General features: G+C 58.4%; 1 protein-coding gene and 1 long non-coding RNA gene across 2 annotated transcripts; both read right to left on the bottom strand.

Annotated features, from left to right (window-relative positions):
* Positions 1-7,940: 7,940 nt before the first annotated feature.
* LOC144936283 (uncharacterized) lies at positions 7,941-9,765 on the bottom strand. Its single transcript, XR_013637414.1, has 2 exons — positions 9,603-9,765; positions 7,941-9,116 (listed from the first exon to the last, which is right to left on the bottom strand). It is a non-coding gene; the product is annotated as an uncharacterized LOC144936283 (long non-coding RNA).
* Positions 9,766-9,798: 33 nt separating this feature from the next.
* On the bottom strand, positions 9,799-26,217 carry NWD2 (NACHT and WD repeat domain containing 2; the record flags this gene model as incomplete). The annotated part of the gene is made up of 8 exons (XM_078863421.1): positions 24,361-26,217; positions 23,349-23,646; positions 19,566-19,654; positions 17,826-17,942; positions 16,211-16,402; positions 15,538-15,685; positions 14,484-15,082; positions 9,799-13,875 (listed from the first exon to the last, which is right to left on the bottom strand). Coding segments are annotated over exons 2-8 (5,340 nt in total), but the record flags the coding sequence as incomplete, so codon positions are not given.
* Positions 26,218-27,720: the final 1,503 nt, after the last annotated feature.

Raw genomic sequence — 27,720 nt, 5'->3', positions numbered from 1 at the left:
TCACCGCACACACAATGTCATGTTACGTGTTATGAAGAACGGCAATTGTGCGAAACGTCGCCAACTACATTTGTGTTTCTTCTAAGGCGATGTTGTTGATGAGTGTGTTGAGTTGTTGTGGCTGTTGTTGTTTGTGCAGCACTACAGATGACCAGCAGCATTACATCATTTGTTTACTCGAGTCATGAATGAAGTCTGCGACTCAAAATCTCGGGCCCTGACCCCCGCCGCCCGCCCCCTGATCTCGCTTCCCTTCCCGGCAGAGAGCAGCAGCAGCAGGAGCAGCAGCAGCAGGAGCAGCAGCAGCAGGAGCAGCAGCAGCAGGAGCAGCAGCAGCAGGAGCAGCAGCAGCAGGAGCAGCAGCAGCAGGAGCAGCAGCAGCAGGAGCAGCAGCAGCAGGAGCAGCAGGAGTAGGAGGTGAGTCAGGACTGAGAACCAAATCGCAAGAAGCAGCCGGGCCGGCCAGGGCGCCCCGGGCCGCGATAGCGACACCGCAACTGGGCGCCTCGACCACCCCGCCAAAGGCGACGCTCCACGTCTCACGCGTCACGTGTCACGGCTCACGACGTGTCACGCGTCACGTGTCACGGCTCACGACGTGTCACGTGTCACGGCTCACTGCTTACGGCTCACGGCTCACGAAGTGTCACGTGTCACGCGTCACGTGTCACGGCTCACGACGTGTCACGTGTCACGGCTCACTGCTTACGGCTCACGGCTCACGAAGTGTCACGTGTCACGTCTCACGTGTCACGGCTCACGCGTCACGTGTCACGGCTCACGACGTGTCACGTGGCCGGGCGCCGCTACTGCGGGGCGCCCTGCAGAGCGGGCAGGTGGTGGGGGCTGAGGGGGGGGGCCGAGTGACCGCCGTGCCAGGTGCGGCTTTGCGGTGCGACGAGCGGAGACTGCGGCCGCGCCTGCAGAGCTGCCGTGGCGCGGGGAGACGAGGCCTCGCCATCGTGAGCCATGGTCTCTCCACTGCTGCATGAAGGCCGGCTCTCTCCATCATCGCCATCGTGAGCCATGGTCTCTCCACTGCTGGATGAAGGCCGGCTCTTTCCATCATCGCCATCGTGAGCCATGGTCTCTCCACTGCTGCATGAAGGCCGGCTCTCTCCATCATCGCCATCGTGAGCCATGGTCTCTCCACTGCTGCATGAAGGCCGGCTCTCTCCATCATCGCCATCGTGAGCCATGGTCTCTCCACTGCTGCATGAAGGCCGGCTCTCTCCATCATCGCCATCGTGAGCCATGGTCTCTCCACTGCTGCATGAAGGCCGGCTCTCTCCATCATCGCCATCGTGAGCCATGGTCTCTCCACTGCTGCATGAAGGCCGGCTCTCTCCATCATCGCCATCGTGAGCCATGGTCTCTCCACTGCTGGATGAAGGCCGGCTCTCTCCATCATCGCCATCGTGAGCCATGGTCTCTCCACTGCTGGATGAAGGCCGGCTCTTTCCATCATCGTCATCGTGAGCCGTGGTCTATGCACTGCTGCATGAAGGCCGGCTCTTTCCATCATCGTCATCGTGAGCCATGGTCTCTCCACTGCTGCATGAAGGCCGGCTCTCTCCATCATCGCTATCGTGAGACATGGTCTATGCACTGCTGCATGAAGGCCAGCTCTCTCCATCATCGTCATCGTGAGACATGGTCTATGCACTGCTGCATGAAGGCCGGCTCTTTCCATCATCGTCATCGTGAGCCATGGTCTCTCCACTGCTGCATGAAGGCCGGCTCTCTCCATCATCGCTATCGTGAGACATGGTCTATGCACTGCTGCATGAAGGCCAGCTCTCTCCATCATCATCATCGTGAGACATGGTCTATGCACTGCTGGATGAAGGCCGGCTCTTTCCATCATCGCCATCGTGAGACATGGTGTATGCACTGCTAGATGAAGGCCGGCTCTTTCCATCATCGTCATCGTGAGCCATGGTCTATGCACTGCTGCATGAAGGCCGGCTCTTTCCATCATCGTCATCGTGAGACATGGTCTCTGCACTGCTGCATGAAGGCCAGCTCTTTCCATCATCGTCATCGTGAGCCATGGTCTATGCACTGCTGGATGAAGGCCACCTTCCTCCGTCAGCATCATCAACCGTGCTTTATCCACTGTTGGATGAAGGCCTCTCTACACTGTCGACCACCCCACCCGAACCTGGCATGCCAAAAATCAATCTCGCCCCCGCACGTGAACTTATTGCTCCGTCTCCGCGGTGGTCGTCCTCGCGTGCGCGTGTCGCCCTTTGACTGCCGATCCGTGCTTAGTCTCGACCACGCCCACTCGCTTGTGGGCGTTTTCTAACCCGAGTGCTCCTCCGTCTCTCTCCATCTCTTTGCACAATACTCGTATTCAGATGTAGTTCCTTTTTCCTTATACATGGGTATGTTTCTCAAGCCATTTCGTAACAGGTCATGTACACATATCTGGTGAACGGTATTACTCAGGCGAGTTGCTGCGTGGGTGGTTAGTATACGGAGAACTGTGGCAATTGCGCCCCCCAATGGAGCTGTTGCAACAGCGGATAGGGCGACGTCTCGTGGCCGTGAGTGGTAACTGTTACACGTGAGTGAGTGGTAACTGTTACACGTGAGTGGTAACTGTTACACGTGAGTGGTAACTGTTAAACGCGCGCAGCGTGCGAGGTGGCACGCGAAGAAGGCAGCTGGCTGCCGACCGTGGTGAAGTATGATGTATGAAGTATGATGGCCAAACAAGCCCGATGGCCGACACGGTATGGGGTTACCTTCATCCAGCAGTCGATTGAAAATGTACTATAATTAATTACTGTATTACCATAAGGATGTCTATTTGGCGCCTAAAATAAAACCTTTTTCCTATTTTGTTCTGGTAAATATGATACTCATGACACAGTCCGTGAATGATAATCAATACAATAGCGACACGGCGTGATTCCAGATTCACGTGGTGGCTGAGTGGTGAGTGCAAAGGGTCACACGTTGTAGAGTTCTGAAGTTCAAATCCACCTTAAATTATTATTAAGTTCATAATAATAAATGGAGATTCGCAAACTAGGGGGGCGTTAATTTTTCGTGTGTTTTTTTACATTCAATGTACCAACGACAGATTGAATAACGAGAACATCGCTGCAGTCCGCCAGCCCCTTGTGGGGTTGTGGAAAAGACGGCTGCTTTCACAGTGAACGAGCCGAGTTTAAATTCCAGGCTAAACTTTTACAAATAGTTTAACGATGCTGCTGCTGCTGCTGCAGTGGTACACAAGCACAAATAACACATATAATTGATGTATACTCTTTGGTTCTTTCGGTAAAGTCACGTAGGTATAAAATAAAATAACATTTATACCCACGTGACTTTATCGAAATAACCAACGAGTATGGATTCCTGCAGTCACGAAAGCTTCAAATCAATAATAGATGTATCAATAACAACAGTGTCCTTAAAATGTATACAATTTAAACGTTTTTGGGCAATGGCCCCTTCTCGGAAGCGAGTGGATTCTCAGAGTTGGGGACTTCAAGTCATACAACGGGACCTGGTGATAATTACATTTTTTTACTGTTTTCTGAGTGGCGATGTGAATGTTCGTGTGTCTGTGTGAATGAGATTAATGGGGAGCGGTGGCGTAGCGGTTAGCGCGCTGCCCTACGAATCTGGCGACCCGGGTTCGATTCCCTCTCACGGCCAACACCAGTGACGATTATCTGAACCGGTCCTGGGCCTCCCCTATGTCGACTCATCCTTAAATGAGCACCTGGTGCGGTGTGTAAACATTGCTACTAGGGAGACAAAGGCGGTCTGGTGTGGTGTTGGACACCAACCCCTTCGTATGCTGTGCCGGCCTTTATAGGTGCTCGCTAACAGAACTTGACCCCTACAGTCTGTTAAGGCTATGCAGGAGATATTTCTCTTTGATGAGATTACGGTACAAGCTTACATTTGAACTTGACAAATTTGCAAGTGTGTGTGTGTGTACCAGTATATATACTGGTGCAATTTATATGTCCATGCTACATCTCTATTTATTCATCTTGATTCGTTTAACTTGTCTCTATCTTACTCTCGTATATCATTCATTGTATTGTGTGTTCATGTATCTTGCTGACCCGGCCCCTACTGGACATCTGTGAAGAAGAAGGGGCTGCATAGTTCCATAAGGTTCCTCCTCCAGGATGAGGAACGATTCCGAGGGTGCTGTAGTACCCTGTGGCGCCCTGTGGCACCCTGTGGCCCACTCGCGGGTGGCACGTGCAGGCGAGGAGGGAGGACGTCACCCTCCTCCAAGTGAAACCCAGCGACCTCCCACCCGGCAGGAAGGGCTCTGTCCCTCCCTGGGCTCAGCGGTGGTGGCCAGAAAAGTCACATCAGAGGCACTCACTCAGAGCGAGTATCGATTAATTGCATTAATGGAAACAGACAACTCTAGCCAATTACGACTTAATCAACTGATCGTTTATTGTAATTGTGTAACAACAGCAATATATTTCATCAAGCAGGTTCACTAATTCCTCATCGTGCTAATCTCCACCATTGTAAATAATTAACCCCATTAACAAATCAACGCTTAACTCGAATCACAATGCTATGAAAACGTCCGCTTCATTAGCATCACAATACGCCGTAATATAATCAAGGCCGGCCGATTCTCACCAACCACTCAATAGATTCACATTGAACCAATCTGACCCGCCAATCACAGACAATCATCAACCCGCAATGAGCGTTAATTAAATCTTGACTTAAAGCTTTCGTCACTGCAGGAATTAATATTCTTTGGGTCTTTCGGTAAAGTGAACCTATCTACGTGACTTTACCGAAATACCCTAACAATACAGCGTTAATTCGTAAATTGTTTCACGCGCATGGGTGTGGTGACGTCAGAGCATCTACTGAAGGACCCGGATGAGGAAGCGCTGGGAGCGCGGCGCTGCTGGGACCCCTGGCGGTGCCTCCTCCCCCGGAACGTCACGGACATCGCCGGTGGTGTCGCGCTACTTGTTAACGCCTCGGTTTCCTGACAAGCCAAATCAACTTCATTTCGTTGGCTCTGACGGATGGCGGTGGGTGATCGAGGAGGAACTTTGCATGGTGCCCTGCGCGATACAACCCTCAACTCATTCCAAGTGGAGCTGTGTGAGTCTGTTCCCGGGGCTGTCGTTGGCGGTGCTCGTTCTGCTCCAGCAGCGGCTGCTCTTGCTCCAGCAGCGGCTGCTTCTCCTGGAGCTGCAGATTGTGTCGATGGAACGGCTGAAGCTGCTGCCAAGCAGCTCCCCCAACGCCTGCTGTTGCCACTGCAGCAGCAGCTGCTCTTGCTGCGGACTTGCATGCTGCTGTTGCTGCTGCTGCTCCACGTGCTTCTCTTGACGCTGTAGCAGTCGCTCCCTATGAGCTGCTGCTGCTGCTGCTTCTGTGGTTTCGTGGAGCTGTTTCGCCGCCTCGGACAGATGCTGGGCCGCTTCACAGCCGCAACACCACCGCGTCCTGGAAGTGGTGATGGCCCGTGCCATGGTGGTCACCGCGCCACCTTGTTCCCATGGCTCCCTTTCTCTTGAACATCCCTTCGGCTCCTCCACCGTTAAGGTGTGCCCATAAAATGGTCGCGTCACTACCAACGTCTGAGTAAGTCTGCTTGTTGAGTGGCCCAGATGCCTTGTGACCCCCCCGCCCCCCATTTAATTCTCTAAAACAATATTTGTTTTAAAGTAACTTTTATTTAAAACAGAAATTAACGTGTAAAGGGCAAACAACTGTTAAGAGCAAATTAATCGGGGGTCACAAGACATCTGGACCGCGCTGTACAATGGACGCAACCTCCGGAGGGGCTGCTCTTGGTGCAGTCGCTTCCACTCGGGGGCACGAAGCGGCGATGGTCTCGGTGGTGTCCCCGACAGCCCCGACAGCCCCGGGCCGTGTCTGTGGGTAAACACACCCAGAGCTGTAGTTATCTGACTGCACCTCCTGGAACCGGCCCAATATGATTAGCTCGATATCACTTCTACCAAGCACGATACAGTCCCGTTAGCTGGCTGGAGGTTTGCCCTCTGGATCTCCGGCCACTGGGAGCCACTCCAATGTGCGTCTCCGTAGCCTGCCCTCGACCACCGGTGCCACCTACCGTTACCTCCTCGCCGATTACATTTACAACACCTGCTCGCTTCGATACGGCCAAATAAATAAAAGCAATTGCGCGACTTCTACATTTGAATAACAGCGCCGAAAACTTGGTTAACATGAGCCACATCACCGCTTCCGTGGCTCGTGAAATTATAAATCTGCGGGACCTCGCTCCGTCCCCGCTGCATCTCACACGGCCTCTTGCCCTGCCTCGCCCGTGCTCCAGCTGTTCGTGCTGCCGTGCATACTACGGTGCGACATGGTGCTGTGTGCTTCCTAACACGAGCGTTGGCACCGCTGCATATGCCGCACTGTAGCGACCTTGGCGGTGCAGGCTGTCACCCAGGCTGCGCGATGCATGTGGAGGGTTGGGGGGAGGGGGATGCTTCTCCATCTTTGTGGTTTGGTTGACGCTTCTCATGTTACCGTTCCTTAACTTTGATTCTCTTGCGGAATTATTGCAGTGGTTGGAACCGTCGCGCGTTTGTGGTGTTGGTTGTGCGTTTGCTCTTTAATTCGGTGCGTGGTTACGGGGCCTGCCGGATCGGGACGAGTCGCGGGGTTGTGTTTTTGTTGTTGTCGAGGGCACGGCGAGAGGTGGGCAAATTTCGCGGTTGTCAGCGGTTCCGCAGCTGCTTGATGGAGCCTTTCCAGAGGAAGAATTGGGCTGTGCCATTTCAAAGGGGGCGACAAGCGCCACCTCGTGGTCGTGACGAAGATTGCTGCATTTGCTCAGATTTTCTCGCCGTTCGTGTTACGATCCCCGCACGTGACCTTTGTTTTTGCTATCCATTGGATATTTAACTTGATGCGGTCAAAGGTGACCGGATTTGAGGGCGAAGCGTGTCGAGGCTTCCGGCCACTCGAGGAAAGTTTGTAACGATTTTCCGTGGATTGGCCGCTAAATCTGCATCATGCCCTCGCCCCGTGGTCATGATTATTGTTGTGCGTGTTCACCCGGGACCGTCCGAGTCTAAACTCTCTTCCGAAGGGCTTGATGCCAATTTTCCGCAACACGGAGCGATGTTGGTGCTGCTGCTGTGTGTGATGCCAATGCGGATATATGCAGGGATTCTGTCAGCATTGAGATGTTTGGCCAATATCGGTTACATTTTGTGATTTTGTTGCTAAAATCGAAGCACCTGGTGGAAACCCATGCAAGACAGAACATCCATACTCCACACGGAAAGGCGCCTGGGTCGGGAATCGAACGTCGACGTTTATGGCTGAGGCACGAGTGTCCCCAGCGCACCCCCCACTGCCCCTGTGTTCGTCTTCGTAAGTCACTGACAACATTGTATTGCGAGCGAAAAACAAAAATCGCGAAAATTCTTGCAAACCTAACATTTAATCTGTCAATTATGAGACGTAACAGCAACAGTGCAACCCACGACACGCACACCGTGTTAAAACACAGCACACAGCCCTATGTATCATGGAAAAAAACATCGACAGTTCCAGAATTATATTGTGGTCCCTCTTGTCTGTGGTCACCATAAACATGACTTTGAGCAAATGTGAGGCAGCAGCAGTGATGCAAAGATGGCTAACTGGAGTGGTTTCCTCAATTAGGACTCGTCAGTACAGTAACTGTTTTGACAACAGTACTACTCTGCTAATGAGTCCTAATTGATGAAATGGTCCACGGTTGTCTATCTCTTGTGTATCACATCTGCGCAGAATGTAATTGGTGATGATCTAAAAGGGCACCACAAAACAGTTTTTCATGGAACTGCTAATGGATGTTTACATACATCACGTGGCCGCGTCATGTGTACACATGTGCACGTCTCGTTTGGAAATTCTCGCAACAAACTCGCCGCGTTGACAATGCAGGGTGAGGGAGTCAACTCCAACATCAGCCGGTTTTATTGCTTAATGCTGCGGGTACCAGGAGCTCGGCCTCGCGGCGCGGGGGAGGCAGGGAGGAGGGGGAGCAGAGGGACGCTGTCATTGCACGCGCGAGAGCCATTAGAAAAATACCATTGCAGGGCCCCAAGGTCGCGCCCGGAGCGGGCTCCTGGTCTGGCCGAGCTGCTGCTGCTCCGGGGTGACGGCGTGGGGGGGTTGCCCCGTGACTCGCCCTGCGCATCGCCATTCATCCGCGTGGGGCTCTGCCCATCCAGCTCGATTAGTGGTGGGGTACATTTAAGCTTGCCGTCCAGTCACTGTTGAGAGAACGAGTACCACTGCACTCCCAAAACCAAGGGCGTCCATCGTTGTATGGAGGCGTCGCAGCCATGTGAACGTGGAACCCGACCAGGAGCTCGGGGTGGCGAGGGTCCGGTAGAGGAATGGAGGTGGCGCCTGAGCTGTAGGGAGCGTGCGGGGCCACTCTGCGTGTTTCGTCCGATTTGTGGAAAAAACTCGGTGATGTCTCCATTACCACCAATGGAGCGACTCGGCCCCCAGGGAGGGTGGGAATTCATGATGGCCACTTGGCCAGGGAGCAAACCTGGACGCTTCGGCCTCGCAACTTCACACGCGGGAGGGGGAGTGTTCACTAAACGCGCTCCGTGCTGCACGTACCAACCCAGCAACTTGCTCAAACAACCAAATGTATGAACGTAAACAGATAAACACACATAGGTAAACAAATCAGCTCATTGGATTCCCAGTAGTTCCTAGGTTTGGACGATTCACTCTGGCCCAAGATAAACACGGACACGCAACAGTTAACCACCCAGCAAAGCACTCGCCAGAGTGTGGGGCAGGGCGCAGGGCATTGGAAGGGGGTGGGGGCTTGGTTCTTTCTTTCCAAGGCAGCGGCGTCGGGTCCCCTGGTGGGCACTCAGTCAAGAGTTCATCACGGACAATGCTGCCGAGGTCGCCACAACGCGGCGCTCGCCATCGCGTCCTTCTGCAAGAGCTTGGCGACTTGGGAGTCGTGGCACGAGGCACCACCACACCAGGCACCACCACCTGGCCTCCGTGTCTGCTCGTCTCGTGGCACCAAGGGGAGTCTTAGGCTGGGGGTCTGGAAATGTGCGTTAGTGCCCCCTGTCGACTGGGTCCTTGCATCACCACGCAGAGAAGGGGAGGGAGAGATCCGGCCACGTTGCTAAGTTTTCAGTCACAGTGGACATTGTCCACACACACGCGGCAACGGCGTGCAATTGCATCTTCAATAATAGTTAAAGTCATTATCACGAACAGCAGCATCCTCAATCTCATTTCACGGCCATGGGCAAGTATTTTCACTATCACAAGCATCAACATCCTCTAAGATTCTATCACCAGTGAACAGCATTATCACACCCATCCACAATCTCCTTTCATTGCAACAATCATCAATAATTAATGTGATTTTATCAAACGCCATCAGTAACCTCGATTTGATTCAATAATCCTCAGCATCATCGTGGTACATGACCACAATGGTATTATCACATAGTCGTCACCCTCAATCGCATCATAACCAGCATGATCAACAAATACGTATCAAGAGGAATGTCAATCTCCTTGCATCCCAACCACCACTCGAACATCATCATCATCACCGGCGCTCGTCATCATCACTGGCGCTCGTCATCTGGCCGAGTTGTGTGCATCCACTTGCTCCAGGGGGTGGGGGGAGCAGCAGTTGTGGCCGCTCTTGGGCCCCCCAGAGAGGGGCGAGGAGGTGACATCTCCCCCCCCGCCTCCTCCGCCCCCACCACCTCCGCCCCCCCCTCCCATGTTCACGTTGGTGGGTCCCAGCAGGTGCGCCCCTCCGGCGCCCCCCAGGCCCCCCCCACCTCCCCCGCACGCGCCCCCCTTGGTGAACTCCTCGCTGGACTCCCTCCACAGGACGTCGACGGTGGCCTTGTGGGCGTGCACGAGGCGCCGCGGCCTCGCCACCTGGCTGGACATGGCGCTGATGCGGCGGCTGGGCGACGAGGCGATCTTGATCTTCATGGCCGCGTCCACGTTGTCCACCACCGTGTAGGCGCCCACGCTGCCGTCCTCGAAGCCGATGACGATGTTGAGGTGGCGCTTGGAGATGACGAAGCACGACGGCGCCTTGTAGAGCGTGCACGCGCCGATGCACTTGCCGTCGGCCAGGCGCACCACCTTGAGGCACGCGGTCACGGCCTGCGCATTGGCTGGGTCCTCGACGAGCAGCGCGCACAGCTCGTCGCGCCGCCGCTTGTAGCACACGTAGACGACGTAGCGGCCGTCCGTCGACAGCTTCTGCTGCCACACGGCGCCGCCCGCGTTCAGCACACGCAGCTTGCCGTTGTGCAGGTCCAGCACGTTGACGCTCTCGTCGCCCGTCGACAGCACGGCCAGCTTGCCGCTGGGCGAGATCTGGAAGTCCTCGAGGCGCTTGTGGAACTGCGCGGGCAGCTGCACGCGTCGGCGCACTGCCTCGTCCGCCAGGCTCCAGGTGAAGATGGTGCCCGCCGTGGTGACGATGGCCACGTAGTCCGGGCAGTCGGGCAGCAGGCGGTAGGCGAGGATGCGCGTGCCGTCCTCGCACGCAAACTTCTTGGAGACGCTGCCCGTCCACAGGTTGACGGCGAGCAGCGAGTTCTGGTTGAGGCCCACGAGGAAGGTGTTGGCCGCCGTGATGGCCGCGTTCTCCAGGCCAACGAGGATGTTGCACACCTTGTTGCCCGTGGCCAGGCGCCACACGCGCGACGCCTTCTTCTCGCACAGCGACACCACGAAGAGGTCGTTGTGCGTGACCAGCAGCTGCGACGCGCGCTGGCCCGTGATACGGAAGAGGCACTCGCCGCTGCCCGTGATCCACACGAACTGGTTCCCCGTCGCGTCCGCAGACACCATCACCTCGGCGGACGAGGTGAGCACGCACTGCTCCACGGCGCCCTCGTGCTTGTACAGCGACTCGATGAAGCCCGAGTGGATGTTCCACCTGTAGATGGTGTCCGTGCCGTCCGTCGTGAACACGCACTCGCCGCGTGACGGCAGCAGCACGCAGCGGATGGCCTTGCCCGTCTTGTCGACGGCCGAGATGGCGTCGATCGCCTCCATGTCCCACACGGAGAGCACGCCCTTGGAGGTGACGGCCAGCAGCGTGTCGTTCACCGCCGACTTGATGAGCTTCGTCACGATGCCCGAGTTGCCGGGCAGCGTGGCCAGGCACTGGCCCGTGTCGCGCCTCCAGATGAAGATGGACGCCATCATCTCGATGGCCGCCACGATGGACTCGCAGTTGCGCGACAGGACGGCGCACAGGAACTTCTCGTTGCGCCGAGCTTTGAACTTGTCGGTCATGGCCCAGGAGAAGGTGTCCCACACCTCCATGCTGAAGCGCTTGCAGATGAGCAGAGCGTTCTGCTGCTTGGAGAGCTCCACGCTCGCCACGTCGCCCGCTTCCCCGCCGCGACAGTCGAACTCCTCCACCAGCTGCGGGTTGGTGATCTCCTCCAGGTCCCACACGGCGAGGCTGCCACCGTTGTCCACCGCGTACAGCTCCTGCGCCTGCGCCGCTAACAGGATGGCGTGCACGTAGCCCGCCGAGCACTCGGACGTGACAGTGGCGAGGCGCTCGCCGCTCTCCAGGCGGAAGATGGAGGTGGTGTTGAGCTGCTGGCCGCAGAAGGCGTACATGCCGTCCTCCGAGCACTGCGCGCACGTCACCTCGTACCAGCAGTGGCACACGCACAGCGGCCAGCCGTAGTTGAGGTCGATCACGTGCACCTCCGTGCTCCTCTCGAGCCAGGCGAGCGCGTGGTTCGTCGACAGCCGGAAGCCGCCCATCGCCTGCTGCACCGGCTCCGGCGGTGCAGCAGGCTGCTGCTGGTGGTGCTGATGGTGGTGCTGCTGGTGGTGGTGCTGGTGGTGGTTCTGCGCGGCGAGCTTGGGCGCCTTCACCTCCACCTCGTAGAGGAGCGTTGACGAGCAGTGGTCGAACACGAGCAGCGTGTTGTTGAGTGTGGACGCGACGAGGTACTTCTCGTCGCCGTTGAGCTGCGCGCTCAGCAGCGGCACGCCGTGCGTCGTGATGTGCTTGACGGGCTGCCCGCGCGCCAGGTCCCACGTGCTCACCGTGCCGTTGTCCAGCGCCGCCACGATCACGCCGGGCTTGGACGTGGGCAGCACGTCAGTGATGCGCACCGCGTTGGTCGTGAGCGGCACGCGCTTGGGCTCGCCCAGGCGGTCCATGGGCGAGAGGAGCGTGACGATGGAGCAGTAGCGCAGGCCCTCACGGTCGCACACCTGCAGGATGTGGCGGATCTTGGGGTAGACGCGCACAAAGGGCAGCATGCGCTGCTGCAGCTCGGTGGAGAGGGAGTTGGGGTCCTCCATGAGCGCCGGGGAGACGCCGCGCAGCGTGTCCGCCAGAAAGCGCACGTCCTTGTCCTGCGTGAGCGCATGCGCTGCCTCCATCTCGAGCACGAGCGCGTGCAGGCGGCCCGACTGCACCATGGCGTGCATGTAGCCAAAGTCGAGGATCACGTTGAAGAGGAGGTCGTCCACGCGACCGCTCTTGGTCAGGTGGTACGGCAGCTCCTTGAGCTTCCGGAGGTTCACGAACAGCTGGCTGATCTCCAGCAGGCGACACTGGAAGTTCCAGGGCTGCGACACGGCCTGGCGGTCGTAGAACTCGCCGGCGCCGTGGTGGTGGTTCTTCTTGTCGTGGTTCGGGTGACGTCCCCCCACGGCCACCGCCGAGGACGACGAGGAAGACACCGCGGCGCCCCCCGCGGCGTTGCCCCTGCGCGGAGCGAGCGTCTCGCGCGGGCCCTGCAGGGGCTTGGGCCTTCCGGCCGACCACTGGCCGGAAAAGTAGTCGGCCAGCACGCCATGCATCTCCGTCACGGCGTCCGCGTCGCTCAGGTACAGCTTGTTGGCCACGAACACCAGGTGGCGGTTGGCCCAGACGAGCAGGTGGGTGGCGTGCACGTCGCGCTCCACCAGGTAGCCCTGAAGCTCCAAGCGCAGCGTGGCCACCTTGAAGTAGGGCACGCGCGCGAACGTGGCGGCCGCCGCTACGGCACCGTCGCCGCAGGCCGCGGAGGCGGCCGCGTTCCAGTGCGCCGCGGCGAGCGTCTCCTGCACGACGTAGTCGTCGAGGGAGAGGACGTCCTCCAGCTCGGCCTCGCACAGCCCGTGCTTGGCCAGGGTGACGTAGCCGAGGGCGCGTGACACGAAGCGGGGGCCGCACTTGAGCTCCAGGTTGGCGAAGAGGTTCTCGATGCTCTCGTGCACGGTGCGGCACAGCGTGGAGTCGTCCACGTCCTTGTGTGAGCGCCAGCGTGACACCTCGACCAGCAGCAGGTTCAGGTACATGGGCAGCGTGCAGCGCAGCAGCGCCTCGTTGATGTAGATCTGCTGGCCCGAGGTCACCTTGCGCTTGGCCTGCAACAGCCGCGCCTTCAGCATCTGGTTGCAGGTCTTCTTGTCGCGCGCCACCATCTCCACGTAGTTGTGCTCGTCCGGGATCTTCTTCTTCAGCGACTGCAGGACCCCGAACTTGTTGGGCAGCGTGGACACGATGACCCGCACCGATGAGGGCAACGTCGGGGGCAGCCACCACGCGGAGCGCGCGTCGTCGTCCTCCGCCAGCTGATCCAGCGCATCCAGGATGATGACGAGCGGCTGGTCGTTGCTCGACGCCGTGAGCAGCGAGAGCCACAGTGCCTGCAGCTCGCGCACCCCCTCCGGGAAGGGCCCCAGCGGCTTGCCGTAGACCCAGGCCACCTGCTGGCACAGGCTGCGCAGGAGGCCGCGGAGGGTGCTGCTGTCGTCTGTGGAGCCCAGGAAGCGCACGAGCACCGTGGGGAAATACTCGGGACCCTTCCGCTCCTTGAGCCATTGGTAGGCCTGGGGGGGGCGGAGGAGAGAAGGGGCGAATGGTTAGAGGCACGGTCTGAAACGTGCATAAAGTTGCACTCATTACACGCAAAGTGCTTGCCACAATTTAACCACAATTACTTCGTCAAGAAGCATAAACCATCACGTGAACTCCAGTCATCCTCGCAGCAGTGACTTTTGGCTGGCCATCAAAAAAAGATGGTCACCGCTTTCAGATGCGCTTCTGCGGCTGTCTGGAATGCTAGGAAACCACTGGGGCTACGCACTTTTTCATCTAGATTGATAATTAATTTATTTTGAACTTAGTTTGTCTGTCTACCACACCTCCGATTAGTATGGTTGGCTAGGTACGGTGCGAAATAAGTTCTACCTACATACGTGAAACTTCACGTGCCATGAAGAAGGGCCATTGCCCGAAACGTTGCCCATTACAGATTTTCCCTTTTAAGGGGAGCTGTGCAGCAACAAAGCAAACAAATTTGAACAAGAACCACAAACACAACACCCCACGGCGAGTTGACCGTGCGCCAGGTCTGAGCACGGATGACGCGCGTAATCAGGGGGGGTTGGGGAGGGGCGAACTCTCCGCACGACGCACGCTCCCCGCCCGCTCTCACCCGCGCGGCCGCCTCGGCCATGAGCAGTGTCTTGCCGCTGCAGGGCCCGCCGAAGACAACGAGCGGGAAGACGCGGGAGCGCCGGCCGGCTACGTACTGCCCGAGCACGGCGAGCGCGTCGCACGCGTAGGCGTACAGCGCGCGGTACGTCGTGCACAGCGACACGTGCTGCAGCACCTCCTCGTAGGCGCGCTCCGTCTCCGCGTCGCACGCGCGCGGCACCGTCGTCTCCATGATGTCTATCATGTCCTCGTAGAACTGGCGGCAGAGGCCCTCCACGTACTGGCGCTCGAACTGCTCTGTGTAGCCCAGCCGCGCGTCGCACAGCGTCACGGAGGAGTAGACGCGCAGCTTTGAGTCGCTCACGCACGCCGGCACGAAAGAGTCGCGCAGCCGCTGCAGCTTCTGCAGGGCCCTGGGGTCGCGCGCCACCTTGGCCATGCCGGCCGCGTCGGGCGACGAGAGGTCGAGGTAGCGGGCCATGCGCGGCACGCAGGCAAAGCGCTCCGCATCCTGGATGCTGCGGATGTAGCAGACGCAGCGGCGCACCTGGCTCAGCGGCTGCTTGTCCAGCGCGCACATGAACTCCTCCTCCACGCCTGCGCGGAATAGGGGAGGTGGGGGGGCGTCGCAATTGTGTCACCGGCGCCGCAGCTCATTCATTCTGCTGTACACGCGTGTTTTGGAGGCTGCATAACTGGGCGTGGTGGTGATGGCGCGATGACATCATTTGCGACTAGAGACACCTCACGTGAACCCTCTGTTCAGGGGGTGGCTCCCAGTCCCCTGCATTCATCCCCGGGGCTCACACTGCCGCTCTCCACCCCCACCGCTTCACACCCACGGCACCCCTCCGGCTCACGGCTCGTTAGAGGCGTGAAGCCGCTCAAGGCTTCCTCGCGTCAACTGCGTCCTCCATCCACTTCGAGGGCGGCCGTGTTCTTAGCGACGGCTCGCCTCTGGCTGGCTGAAGAAAGCACGGCTCTGAGACGGCTTTTCTGAGCCAGAGACAACGACGACAATGATGGCAATGATGATGAGGATGATGATGTACCTGAAGTGAAGTACTTTTGTGCCTGGCCACTGGTGATGAGGCCGCGTGACTGGCACAGCGTCACCGCCGCCTTGAGCACGGCGCGCATCTCGGCCGCGAGCGACATCCAGGCCTCCCGCTCCTCGGCACGGCTCTGCCCATCCCCCTGCTGCCGCCACGTGCACCGCCGCGGTCAGTGAACAGTTGTGCATCTTTGGGTTGCTCATAACGTCTGTTCTGACGTTTCGCTCCATGTTCCTGTGGCTTCTTCAGGAAAAAATTAACTCTTTGTATTTTACCAGTTAAGGCCCACTGAGCTATATAGCTCGTTTTCAGAAGCGACTGGCCACAAATGATAGCTCAGCGAAGTGGCTTATCATGTGGAAATTGAGAGCAAAATACTCTAAACGTATGTTTCTAAACGTGGAGGCAAAAACCAGAAGACCTGGAGAAAAATCCACACGACCACCAGAAGAACATGCAAATATACATGTGTCAGGGTGGGGATCAAACCCATGACCTCCTATATACCAGGCGAGGTAGTTAACGTCTCATCACCGAGGCGCCCCGGTGCCAAGACGACGGAGTGAAAACGTCAGACATTGTTCCAAATCTATACACGGCGCAAACAATCCGTAAACAACATCGGAGTCTTGATGATGGTAACTGGTATGGGGTGGTAGGGGCTCCTCACCGCGTCCCCCCGGGCCCCCCGGGGCAGGAGGTAGTACGCGGGCGGCACGGCGTTCTCGTCTCGCCGGTACCATTCCTCCAGGGCGCGAGTGCTCAGGCCGGCGCCGAGGGCGCTCTCCAGGATCCGCTCGAACTCCGCCGCCTCGATCTGTCCCGGGAGGCACGCGTCCCCATAGCGCTCCCCAAGCAGCCCCTGCAGGGTCGTGGCAGGTGGGGGGGGGGGGGGGGGGACATCTCAGGTTAGCACGGTTGGCTCCACACGGTGGGACTCAAGTTCATCATGGTACATGTGTAGTGACATAGAATCGGTCAGGTAGCAGCATAGCGCTGGCTGCTGGCAGGGAAGGGGATCTGCAGCGTGCAGCAGCCCTGACTGACAGCAGGCCATGTGGTAGACCAGAGAGGGATGTAGGAGAAAGGTCATGGAAGGGGCACGTCGAGAACCCGCTGGTAGGTTCCAGAAGGGGGCGTGGCTGGGGGCGGAGCCAGGCCACGCCGACAGTATAAGCGGGGCCCCGGGAGAGGAGCTCGGGGCTGTCGTGTGGAGTGGGGGGGTCCCCGTCGTGCTGCTGCTGGAGTCTTCACCATCTCGGCTAAGTGTTACTGTCAGGCCGTGTTAATAAACAGAGTGCCTCCTACTCTTAGTGTCTCTGAGTCAGTCACTCCGCATGCATAGCGGCACGGTCCAATCATGACCAAGCTCGCGCGCTGTGAAGGAGGAGGGCCATCGGGCGATCATCCCATATCACAGACGCCCCCTTCCCCGGAGAGATGGACAGCACAACCTGGGCGGTACGATGACCCTTGTAGCAGAGGGGGGTGGGGGGAGGATAGGAAGCTGGGGGGGGGCAGTTTCACTCTTGCCAAGGGGCCCCCCTCCATCCTTTCAGCCCCCCCTCCCCCTCGAATTCTACAAAGAGCACTCCCGGGCGGGTGGGGTGTTGCAGAGTGAGTTGTCCCGAGTTGAAGAGTCGAAAGTTACAGCAGCAGCAGCAACAACAGCAGCAGTAGTAGCAACAGCAGCAGCAACAACAGCAGCAACAACAGCATCAGCAACAGTAGTAACAACAACAGCATCAGCCGCATCAGCAAAAACAGCAGCAGCTGAAGCCTCATCATCAGCAATATAAAAAAAGCTGCATCAGCAACACTCAACAGCATCAGAAACAAGAGCTTCAACAGCAGACCGCATCTGTGGCATTCACCGTGGCATCAGCAACAGAGGCATCAGCTGCAGCAGTAGCATCAGCACCAACAGAAGCAGCAACAGAAGCAGCAACATCAGCAGCAGTGACGCGGGGAGTGGGAATGCGCCAGGAGCACACAGTGGGGGTTACTGGGGCCGTGTGTGCATCGGGTCTGCTGCCAGGGCTGGCGTGTTACCAGCAGGGCTAGTATTAGTATCAGGCCTATAGCATTAGTATCAGGACTAGTGTACCAGGGCTAGTGCTATCAGCAGTGCAAGCGGTATCATTAGGGCTATTTCCATGGCTCGTGCTAGCAGCTTTGCTATCAGCAGGGCTAACTCCAGGGCTAGTGGTATCGGCGGTGATATCAGCATCACTAGTGGCAGGGCTGGTGCCGGTGGGCGTGCGGCGGTGGGGGGGGTGACGCACCACGAAGCAGGGCCCCACCGAGGTGCGCATGCACTCGAGCAGCAGGCGTGTGCGCAGCTCCCGCACCTCGTGCTCGTGCCACTCGCCCGGCTCCATCCCCCAGAACACGTCCACCGCCTGGGGGGGGCGGCGGGGGGGGTAGAGGAAGGCACCACGAAACGGGGAGGGGAGGGGTTGGGGTCACGTGCGCCTGTCATACAACCCTTTATCGCACATCGGATTTCATCCAGTTTCAATAATTATTCTGATTGGTGGATCACACAGGGATTGGTCCCTGCTGTTGTCGAACAGGAATGCCCCTTCAATGTTCAAAAAGTACAATGACTAAACAGTGCCTACTAAATAAACCAATTTATGTAAGATAACTATTCAAATGACAATTTCAAAACTGGGCATCAGATAACGTTTAAAATGTACTTCTCATCAGGTCCCATTGTGTAAACAAGTGCAGTCATCGACTTGTATCATCTACGATCTCTACTGGCCTCGCCACGTGCTATGAAGAAGGTCCATTGCCCAAAACGTTGCCTATTACATATTTTTCCTTTTTAGGCCTCACACACAGCCTTCTTGACAAACGTTTACATCTGTTGATTGTGCACCACTGCCAACGCATCCACAGCAGCAGCAACATCACCGGATAATCTGCGAAACATTTCGTGGGACTGCCTGCACAGAATGCCTGGACATTCAGGCAGTAGCCGCTGTCTGGCGGTTCAAGACGTCTGCCTGGATGATCCGTCCCTGAGAGTCAATCGCTTTAGCGGGGTGCGGTTGCAGGCTACGCGTGCTGTGGTGCAGCGTGTGTGTTGTGTGTGCAATGCCAATGCCCTGGCCTCGCCTCTTCCTCTCGTGTTAACCCCATCACCTCTATACAGCGCCATCACCTCGGTAGCCCCACCACCTGTGCCACACCATCTCACAGCACTGCGATTCGCAGGGGGGAGTCTCGGTAGGACATGCGACTGAGGAGTCTCTGTGTCGATGTCATTGCCTCGAACCGAACCGGTGCTGCTCGGTTATTCAGCACATGATGGGTGTGGAGCCAACCCATGGGGTGTGATGGTGTGGTGTGATGTCTGCAGTGATGGTGTGGTGTCAGATGGTGGAGCGGTGGTTTTGATTGAGAGTGGAGAGATGGTGTGTTGGCGCTGATGTGGTATTTGTATGGTGGCGGGTGGTGTGCGTGTTATGCGTGGTGTGGGAGTAATGTATGCGGTGTGTGTGGCATAGCGGTGCGTGTTGAGTCTCCGTACTATGTATGTATGTTCGCAGTGTGTGTGTGTGTTGCGGTGTGGGCTGGATGTCTGGAGTCTGAGTGGCGTTGGTGTATTTTCAATGTGGAGTGTGGTGTTTGTGGTTTGTGTGATGGTGTAGATGTAGTGGCGTCGTTGGTATGGACTCTGCATGTGGTGTGCAGTGTGGTGCTTGGTGTGGTGTTTGGTGTGGGTGTAGCGTGGTGTGGTGTTTGGTGTGGGTGTAGCGTGGCCACCAGAGATCGATTCCCACTCACGACCAACAGCAGAGGCGGGTCTCTGGCCGGGTTCTGGGCCCTTCCGAGGTCGACGCGGTCTCCACCGAGTACCTGGCGCGGCTGTGCAAAGCGTCGCCACTATGGAGACAAAGGCGGCCGGGCGTGGTGCGCCGTGCCGGCTCGCTCACAGCACCGTCGCCCAGCGTCTGTTCGAGGCGGAGATGGGGGGCGCACACGGGGGGCGGCTTCGTCTGTCGTCGCCTCACCTGGAAGTCGAGACCATAGTTGTCTCGGCAGAACTCGCGCAGCTTGGGGAAGACGTGCTCCCGCAGCGCCTGCCTCTCCGCCTCCGTGTCTGCAAAGAACGCCTCGATGAGACCCCATCCGCCATCTCCCCCCCGGGATCCTGACCCCCCCCCCCCCCCAGGGTCCTGATCTCAGCCGCCAGGTGCCCTGGTCCCCTCCCTTATCCCTCCCCTCCTCTCCTCCATCTGCGCCCGCGTCACCCTCAATGCTGGAGGCTGCCGACTTCTCTGCAGTGCCGCGTGGGAACGGCAGGCGGCACGGCGATTGTATATGAATCCATCTGTGCGGAACTTGTGAGTGCTTACCCCCATTCGTATGAGGGGTGGGTTTCCTCTGAGTTATCGGGTTGTCGCCCACGGGGTAGCCACACTCATCATGGACCAACCATCCCAGCGTTGGTCGCGCCCTCCTGCGGAACGAGTCCTGAGACTCGCTAAAGCTTCGCGTGGAGGAATGCAGGGAGGGGGGGTGAGCGGACCGTGCTACGAATCCGGCGATTGCCACAGCCACGGCTGACATCAGTGGCTAGTGAGTGAGAGCCGAACCCTCCTCGGGTAGCCACCACAGGGTGTTGTTATGATTGTCCGCTGTTCGTGTCTCGCCGCTCTCCCCGCCTACCGCACGTGCTTCGCGCCACGCTGTGTACGCTGCGCATGGCCGTGTGCGACTCGGAGTGTACCATCGCGTGGAGGGGGTGAGTGGAGGTTCTATAACCGGTTACGGTAACCGGTATCACGGGGATGGTCGTACGATTCATCCCACTTGCTATTCATGTAACTGTCGCGATTCCAGAACATTGTGTTGAATTAATGTAACGGCCTGGAGAGGCTGGAGAGGTCACGTGAACCAACGACGTACAAAAGGTAGGCAAACAGAAAGACATCGATCCTTAATCCAAGCGCGATTCGCTGCACGTGCCGTGAACTTAAGCATCAATATGAATCGATCGCATAGCTCCATCGCTAATTGGCGAGCAGAGGAGTGAGCTGGTCACGAGACGCAACGAGCGAAGGACGCGACACAGACGCAAAGATTCCACATTTAACCTCGTGAAATGTGCGGGGCAAGTGCGCTTAGCGAGCACTGGTGAAGCCGGCACGGCGCACGTGGAGGTGGCATGGACGGGGACGACCACCGCGGAGATGGAGCGATGGGATCGGGCTGGAGTGCAAGGAGTGAGACGGATCGGAGCCAGCCCCGTGGCTCTCGAGGGATGCTGACGACGTGGCGCGAGGAAGCCTTCATCCAGCAGTGCGTAGACCACGACTACTCGTGATGATTAAGATATCCGAGTGCTATGTTTTTTTGAAGGCTGAGTCGATCTACAGGGAATCCCAGATAATGTCGAGGTTCTACTTGCCACCGATTGTTTTCCGTGGTGGTGGTGGTGGTGTACTAAACACAAGTAATGTAGCAGCGTTCGTAGCGCAGTGCCCGAATCACAGCGCCACCGCTCTCCCCGCACGCGGCAAATAGGTGTGGTCAGCACCACGCCCGGCATTCATTTAAGGCTGAGTTGACCTACGCGAGCCCCACACATCCCGATACCACTTGCCATTAATCTAATACAAGGCGATGGTGACTGATTCTAATTCTAGTTGTGCTCTAGAAGGGGAAAGAGACTGTAATTTGGCATAATAATAAAAAAGTGTGCTTATTTTAGTTGTACAGATAGCGGCGTTATTTATGCAAGTGTCGTCTCTCGCAATCGCTCACAGATGCGAGCTGGAAGGCAGCAGCAAGCAAGTGTTTACCCAATCTCTGCAGTTCGCTACATGTAAGGATGTGTCCAGCCAAAGGATGAGAGTTATACACGTGGGAGGAAAGCGGAGCACCCGGAGAATACCCACACGCGCGAGGCGTCGACACTCGATCGTCCATCTCGTGCAGGTGGAACAGATAGTGTCCACATCTATTGCTCTGCCGCCTTCTCCTGGCGAGCCAGGATCTACGGCTCCTTCTCGCGGCCCACGGGAAGGGAGGATCGCAACACCTCCGTGTGATCCGACAACCAAAACACTTTGGGATTTCCGCTCATCGCTAAAGCAATCCGACTGCCGAAATGTTCGATTTTGATAGACCAGAAATCACGGCCCAGAGGTTTAAATGTCACTGAAAGGGCATGGCCTGCCTAAAGTTCTGCGTTGCTTACAATGCCGTGCTAAACACCAACAATACCGTGCTAAACACCAACAATACCGTGCTAAACACCAACAATACCGTGCTAAACACCGTGCTAAACACCAACAATACCGTGCTAAACACCTTGCTAAACACCAAAACGTCATTAGCCCCTACGTAGACATGTGAAGACATAGCCAACAAATAGCGATAATTGAGTATATCTGTACTATGTATATACTGTACAGCACATACACGAAGATCCCTTGTATAGCCTACAGAGGCTGTTGTGGCACGTGTTGTTCGCGAGCACCTATTAATGCCAGCACCACGCCCACTCACCACCGTGCCCGAGTGGCGGCGTTCGCACGCAGCTTCACTCGTGCTCGAACTCATCAGCCCTTTACGGTCGAGTCGGCCTCGAGGAAGCCAGGACTCGGGTTGCCGGGTATCGAGCTCTCTGTGCTGCGCCACCACTCGTAGATGGCACGAGGCTATTGTGACAATCACCCGGAACGCCTCCCACCTCGGAATCTAAGCAAACTCGAGCCTGGATGGGAGACCACCATGCACAGCAGGTGTTGTATGCGGCGGGGCTACGTTGTATGGTAGTGATTCTATGCCCCCTCCCACTCGTCGATGTTAAATTTCCTCCCCAACCCGCAAATGACCTCCACGACAAGCCGCACGGCGTGGGGAGGCCCTCATCCAGCAGTGGATCAACACGTGACACACGTGACACACACGGATCGGCGTGACGTGGCGTGCGTCTCACGTGGGGCGCGCCATGCCGCCTCTTCCCGCATTATTCCGAGGTGTCTCGGCACCCTCACCAGGGGGGGGTCTCCGTGTCTCACCGGATTTGCTAATTGAGCTTAAAGACCCCACAGACGGGTAGAGGTGTAAGGGAGTCTCCCTCTCTCTGTAAGGGGGAATCGGCGGGGCTAGCGATCAGGGGTCGTCGTTCCTGCCCAGTGTCTTTAACGCGTAGCGAAGGCCGCGGTTTTACGCATTTTTTTCCTGCGCGATCCATTCCGGGATTTGCGTACTGCAGGCGGTGTTTAAACGGCTGCTGCCGATGTCAGCTCGCGTTCGCAGCGAAACCCGGCGCGGAATCCTCCCCGCCCCCTCCCGGGTGGAGCTCGGAGCGCGCGGTCGCGTGCGCTTGGCGTGGTGAGTTTCTAGCGCCGCGACAGCGCGCCCCTGTCGCGACGGAACGCGTTACATCACTTCGACATTCATCAGATCAATCGTCGTCGTGTCTTATCCACTGCTGGATCGGGGCGCTTTCACACAGCTGTCGCATACCACGCACGATTCTGCAGCGAGATCACGAACGCATCGTCCCCGCGCGTGAACCGTTCCGTGTGGTGGGTTCACGCGCGGGGAGATCTCTCAGTCGCGCGCGCGCGCTCACAGCACTCGGGCAACCAATGTCGTGGGGCGCGCGCAGAGACTGGGATGATGATGATGACAATGAGCAGCGCGCCTTCATCCATTATCGCGTGGTCCCGCGCTGGCCCAGGTGAGGGAGTGGAGTGAGGTGGGTGGGTGAGGGGCAAGGTGAGCGTAAGGTCGAGCCCCGGGGGAAGGGGGGGGATAGGAGGGGAGGGGGGCGTCACCTTCAGGATTGGCGCTGATGAAGACGCGCACGCATCGCGCCGCCGACGCGGGAGGGATGGCGGCGAGGTGGCCCCTGAGCACGGCGTGTCGAGACGCCGGGTCGCGCAGTCCCGACATGACTCCGCCTGCACGCGGGGCCCTGCCCGGGCCCTGCCCTTCGTCCCTGGCCGGGCCCTGCCCTTTGTCGCGCGCCCCCTCTCCGCTCGCCTCTGCCCCGACGTTCAGAATCCTTCAGCGCGCGCCGCCGCCGCAGCGGTTCCCATTGACCGATGACCCCACGCAGCTTCCTCCTCGTGTCTTGATAACGACACAAATACAATGATCACGATATGCCAGCAGCAGCAACGGTGGCGGTGCTAATGTCACCAACTCGGCGCTTCGTCCGCCATGCTCCTAGACTCCCCGGTGGCCGGCGCGGCTGGGAGACGCGGAGCGCCGCATTGCGTCCCCCTGGCAGAGGCGGCGGAGCGCGCGGGAGGAGCCCACGGACCTCGCGCCCGCCAGCCCGGACGGGAGTCGCCACTCGACTCCCTCGCTCCCTCGCTCGCTCGCTCCCCGCGCTCGCTCGCGGGAGCCGGGAGAGCGCTGCGCGGTTCACGCGGTTGCGTCAGGGTCCACGCTGGATGGCGAAGCGAGGCGGAGAGGTCTCGCGTCCCTTCTTCTCCAGCGGTGTCTTCAGCTCGCCATCACCCCCCCCTCCCCCGCCTGTCGCCCCCCCCTCTCCCCCCTCGCGCTCTTTAATTTCGCTAAAAGCCCACGGAGCGCGTGCTGTCAGCGAGCAGCGCCCCCCCCCCCTCGTAAAGGAGGCCACGGCGAGTCTCGATCCAGCGGAGACCACACTTTTACCACGGGGACACACACACACACAAAGACACTCGCACACGCAAGCACAACACACACGCACGCACACTCGCACGTACGCACGCACGCGCAACCGCTGCAAGCACCCCGCGACTCCCGTCTCCGAAGATTCGTCCCACAAAGATGTACCGCAAATATTGTTCGAATTACTGTTCAGATGATGACGGCGAAGTCAATGAAGGACGGTGACGGTAGCGAGGATGTCGGAGCTGAGATTCCCTCCGCGGGAGAGTCGCGGGCGCCGTGTGAACGAGAGGAGAGCTCGCGCCGCGCCTCCTCCTCCTCCTCCACTCGTCTCGCCCCGGCCCGTTCCCGTTTGGTTCCCGCGCGCCGCCCGCCGCTAGGGGGCGGCACGCGTGGGCGTCCCGCTCAGGGCGGCCCTTCGCCGCGGGGGCTGGCCCCGCCCTTAGCGCGTGCACAAAGACAAACATCCCCCGGGTAGCCTTGAGCAGACTTTTGGGGCAAGTGCTGTTAGCGCGCACCTATGAAGGAAGGCACACGGCGCACGAGGGAGTGGGTGGTCAGCGCTACGCCCGCCCGCTTTTGTCTCCCCGGTGGCGATGTTCACACATCGCACCAGGTACTCAACCGAGGCTGAACCAACCTAGGGGAGGCCCATGACCGGTTCAGATAATTATCGTCACCGGCCGGTGTTGACCATGAGCGGGACTCGAACTCGTGTCGCCGGGTTCGTAGCCAGGCTATTAGCGCACGCACACGCGTACACACACGTGTACACACACGCGTACACACACGCGCACGCGCGAATGCATAAGTGCACGCGCATGGGACAAACCTAGACACACGACAAAGAGGCATAGACACGCGAGAGAATAGACACGCACGACGGTAACCCCACGGGTGAGCAGGCGCATATACACCGACACGCACACGCACACAATGCACGTACAAACGCAATCACGCGTTCACATACGCGTGCGCACACGCACGGGAACACACGTACGCCGTCAACGTGCACACATGTACGCACGTGTGTGCACGCACACAGATACACGTGGCCATCTGTTTTATATACACATGCATATTATTTTCACGCACGTACACAGAGACACGAATACACCCACGCGTAGTGTATACACACACACACATGCAGTCCTACAGACCGAATCACGCGCACGCACGGGCACACGCACGGGCACGGGTACACACACGGACACACGTCCAGTTGCAAGCGCGCGCACACACACGTGCATGCGCAAACGTACACATTTACACTTACGTTCACATACACACGGACACGCATGCCTACGCACACAAGCAAACGCACCGTACCGATACACAAGCACACAAAGTACATGTACTGACAGGATTACGCATCTATAATATCGTTATTTTTTGGGTTAGATCGCGTAAATATAAAAAATTCTACGTGTTAAACAGAATTACGCATACGCGCGTACGGCCACACGAGATACGCGTGTCGGATGGCTGGGTCCAGAGCGCAGCGCGCTAACCGCGACACGACCGCTCCCCACTTGTGTACACATCTCTCCAGCATCGCCTTCACGGACTGCTGCGGCAAGTGCCGTTCGCGAGCACTTGTCAAGGCCGGAACGGTACACGAGGGGGTGGGGTGGCCAGCACCAGTCCCGTATCACTCGCACCGGTGTCAGCCAGCGGGTTCATAGCGCAGCGAGACAACCGTTACACGACCGCTCCCCAAACTCGGAGCAAAAAAACAAAGATCCCCCGTACAGCCTTAACAGACTGTTGGGGCAAGTGCTGTTAGCGAGCAAACTCGGAGCACACACACACGTACACAGACGTAGACCCACGAGCGCTCGCAAGAATCTCGCTCCACCACAACCGTGAACCCCTCCTCTCAAGGCGGAGGGGAAGGGGGGGGTCTTGTCGTGGGGCCCCGACCCCCGCGGGGCCGCGTTCACCTCGCAATCCAGCTCATGAATAGCGGGGCGTTAGAGCCGGGATTTCAGACCGAGAAGATCGATGGGCGGCGCGCGCTGCAGCAATCGGAGGGAGAGTGGGAGGGGGACATCCCGCGGGCGGGGGTCTGTGTGGGGGAGGGGTGTTTGGAGGGTGCGGGGGGAGGGGGGTGCGGGGGGAGTTGGGATGGAGGGGGTGGGGAGACGAGATGGGAAGAGATGAGATGTGATGGGGAGTGGGGAGATGAGATCCGGGGTGGGCGGTGATGGAACTGGGGGGCGGGGTGGTGGGGAATGGGATGGGGGGTGGGGAGGTGGGGGATGAGATGGGGCGTGGGGAGATGGGGGATGGGATGGGGGACGGGATGGGGGGTGGGGAGATGGGATGGGGGGTGGGGAGATGGGGGGTGGGGAGATGGAATTGCGGGGGGGGGGGTCTCACGCCGCCGCGGCTGCGCGCGCTGATAACGGCCGCGCCGTGCGAATCAAAAAGGAAAATTTTGAGCGACCGGGACATTGCCCCCACCCCTCCACTCCCACCCCCCAATCCGCAACCCCCCTCCCTGCAATCCACCAATCCCCTCGCCCCCCCTACGGGGTAGAACTGCACGTCCGCCCCCCCCCCCGTCTCTCACGAGCAGCTCTTATCTCGTAGCTACACGCCTGGGCTATGGGTCCCGGGCTATGCGTCCCGGGCTATGCGTCCCGGGCTATGCGTCCCGGGCTATGCGTCCCGGGCTATGCGTCCCGGGCTATGCGTCCCGGGCTATGCGTCCCGGGCTATGCGTCCCGGGCTATGCGTCCCGGGCTATGCGTCCCGGGCTATGCGTCCCGGGCTATGCGTCCCGGGCTATGCGTCCCGGGCTGCTCGACTTGGAGTGCCACCGAAATTCCAACTAACACATTAATTGGCGTTCCGGCGCCTCTTGCGGACTCCAGTGACGTCAACCGTAACGCTCCACCCATGCCCTATGACGTCGGTGCGGTGACGTCATTAACGACGCTTCGCTCAAAGAATTCACGGCTGGTGGCCGAGACTGACGACGGAGCGGCAGCCAAAGGAGGGAAACGCGCCCCTTGGGGGGACCCCGCCCCCCGCCCGCCGCGGAGATGGAGCAATGAACTGAGCGTCGTGTGCAGGTGCCTCGAGATGTGGATTCTTGCAAGACGGCGAGGAATGGCGACGGGGGAGGGGCGGCTTTTGAGAGCCTTCAGCAGAGGATAGATGGGGTGGCTTGTGACGAGCGAAGCTTGCAACTCAGCCCCGCGCGTGTGCAGCTGCAAGACGAGAGCTGCATGAGTTGTGACTGGGAGCCACATTGCTGGTGGGGGGGGGAAGTCCGGTGCGATCTGACAGCTCGCCAGCATTGATTCAAGAAGCAAGCCTGGCTCTGCTGGTGAGACACTGACGTGTCGAAACCGGTGCAGAGGCTTGCTTTGTCTTGAATCAATGCCGCCAGAAATGACGCACTTCCCACAAGGCCGTGCAGCTGCTGGTGGTCTGTGTCATCAAGGGTCGTCTGCTTCACTCGCACCGCCCCCGCGCATTTCCGCGTGACGAAAGTGAAATGTAAGCGATTTGGATGTTCGCATGAACCCCTGTAAT

The sequence above is a fragment of the Lampetra fluviatilis genome, chromosome 15 (assembly GCF_964198595.1).
Source record: "Lampetra fluviatilis chromosome 15, kcLamFluv1.1, whole genome shotgun sequence".
Lineage (NCBI taxonomy): Eukaryota > Metazoa > Chordata > Hyperoartia > Petromyzontiformes > Petromyzontidae > Lampetra > Lampetra fluviatilis.
The sequence above is the reverse complement of the archived record's forward strand: the minus strand, read 5'-3'. Positions and strand labels throughout refer to the sequence as shown.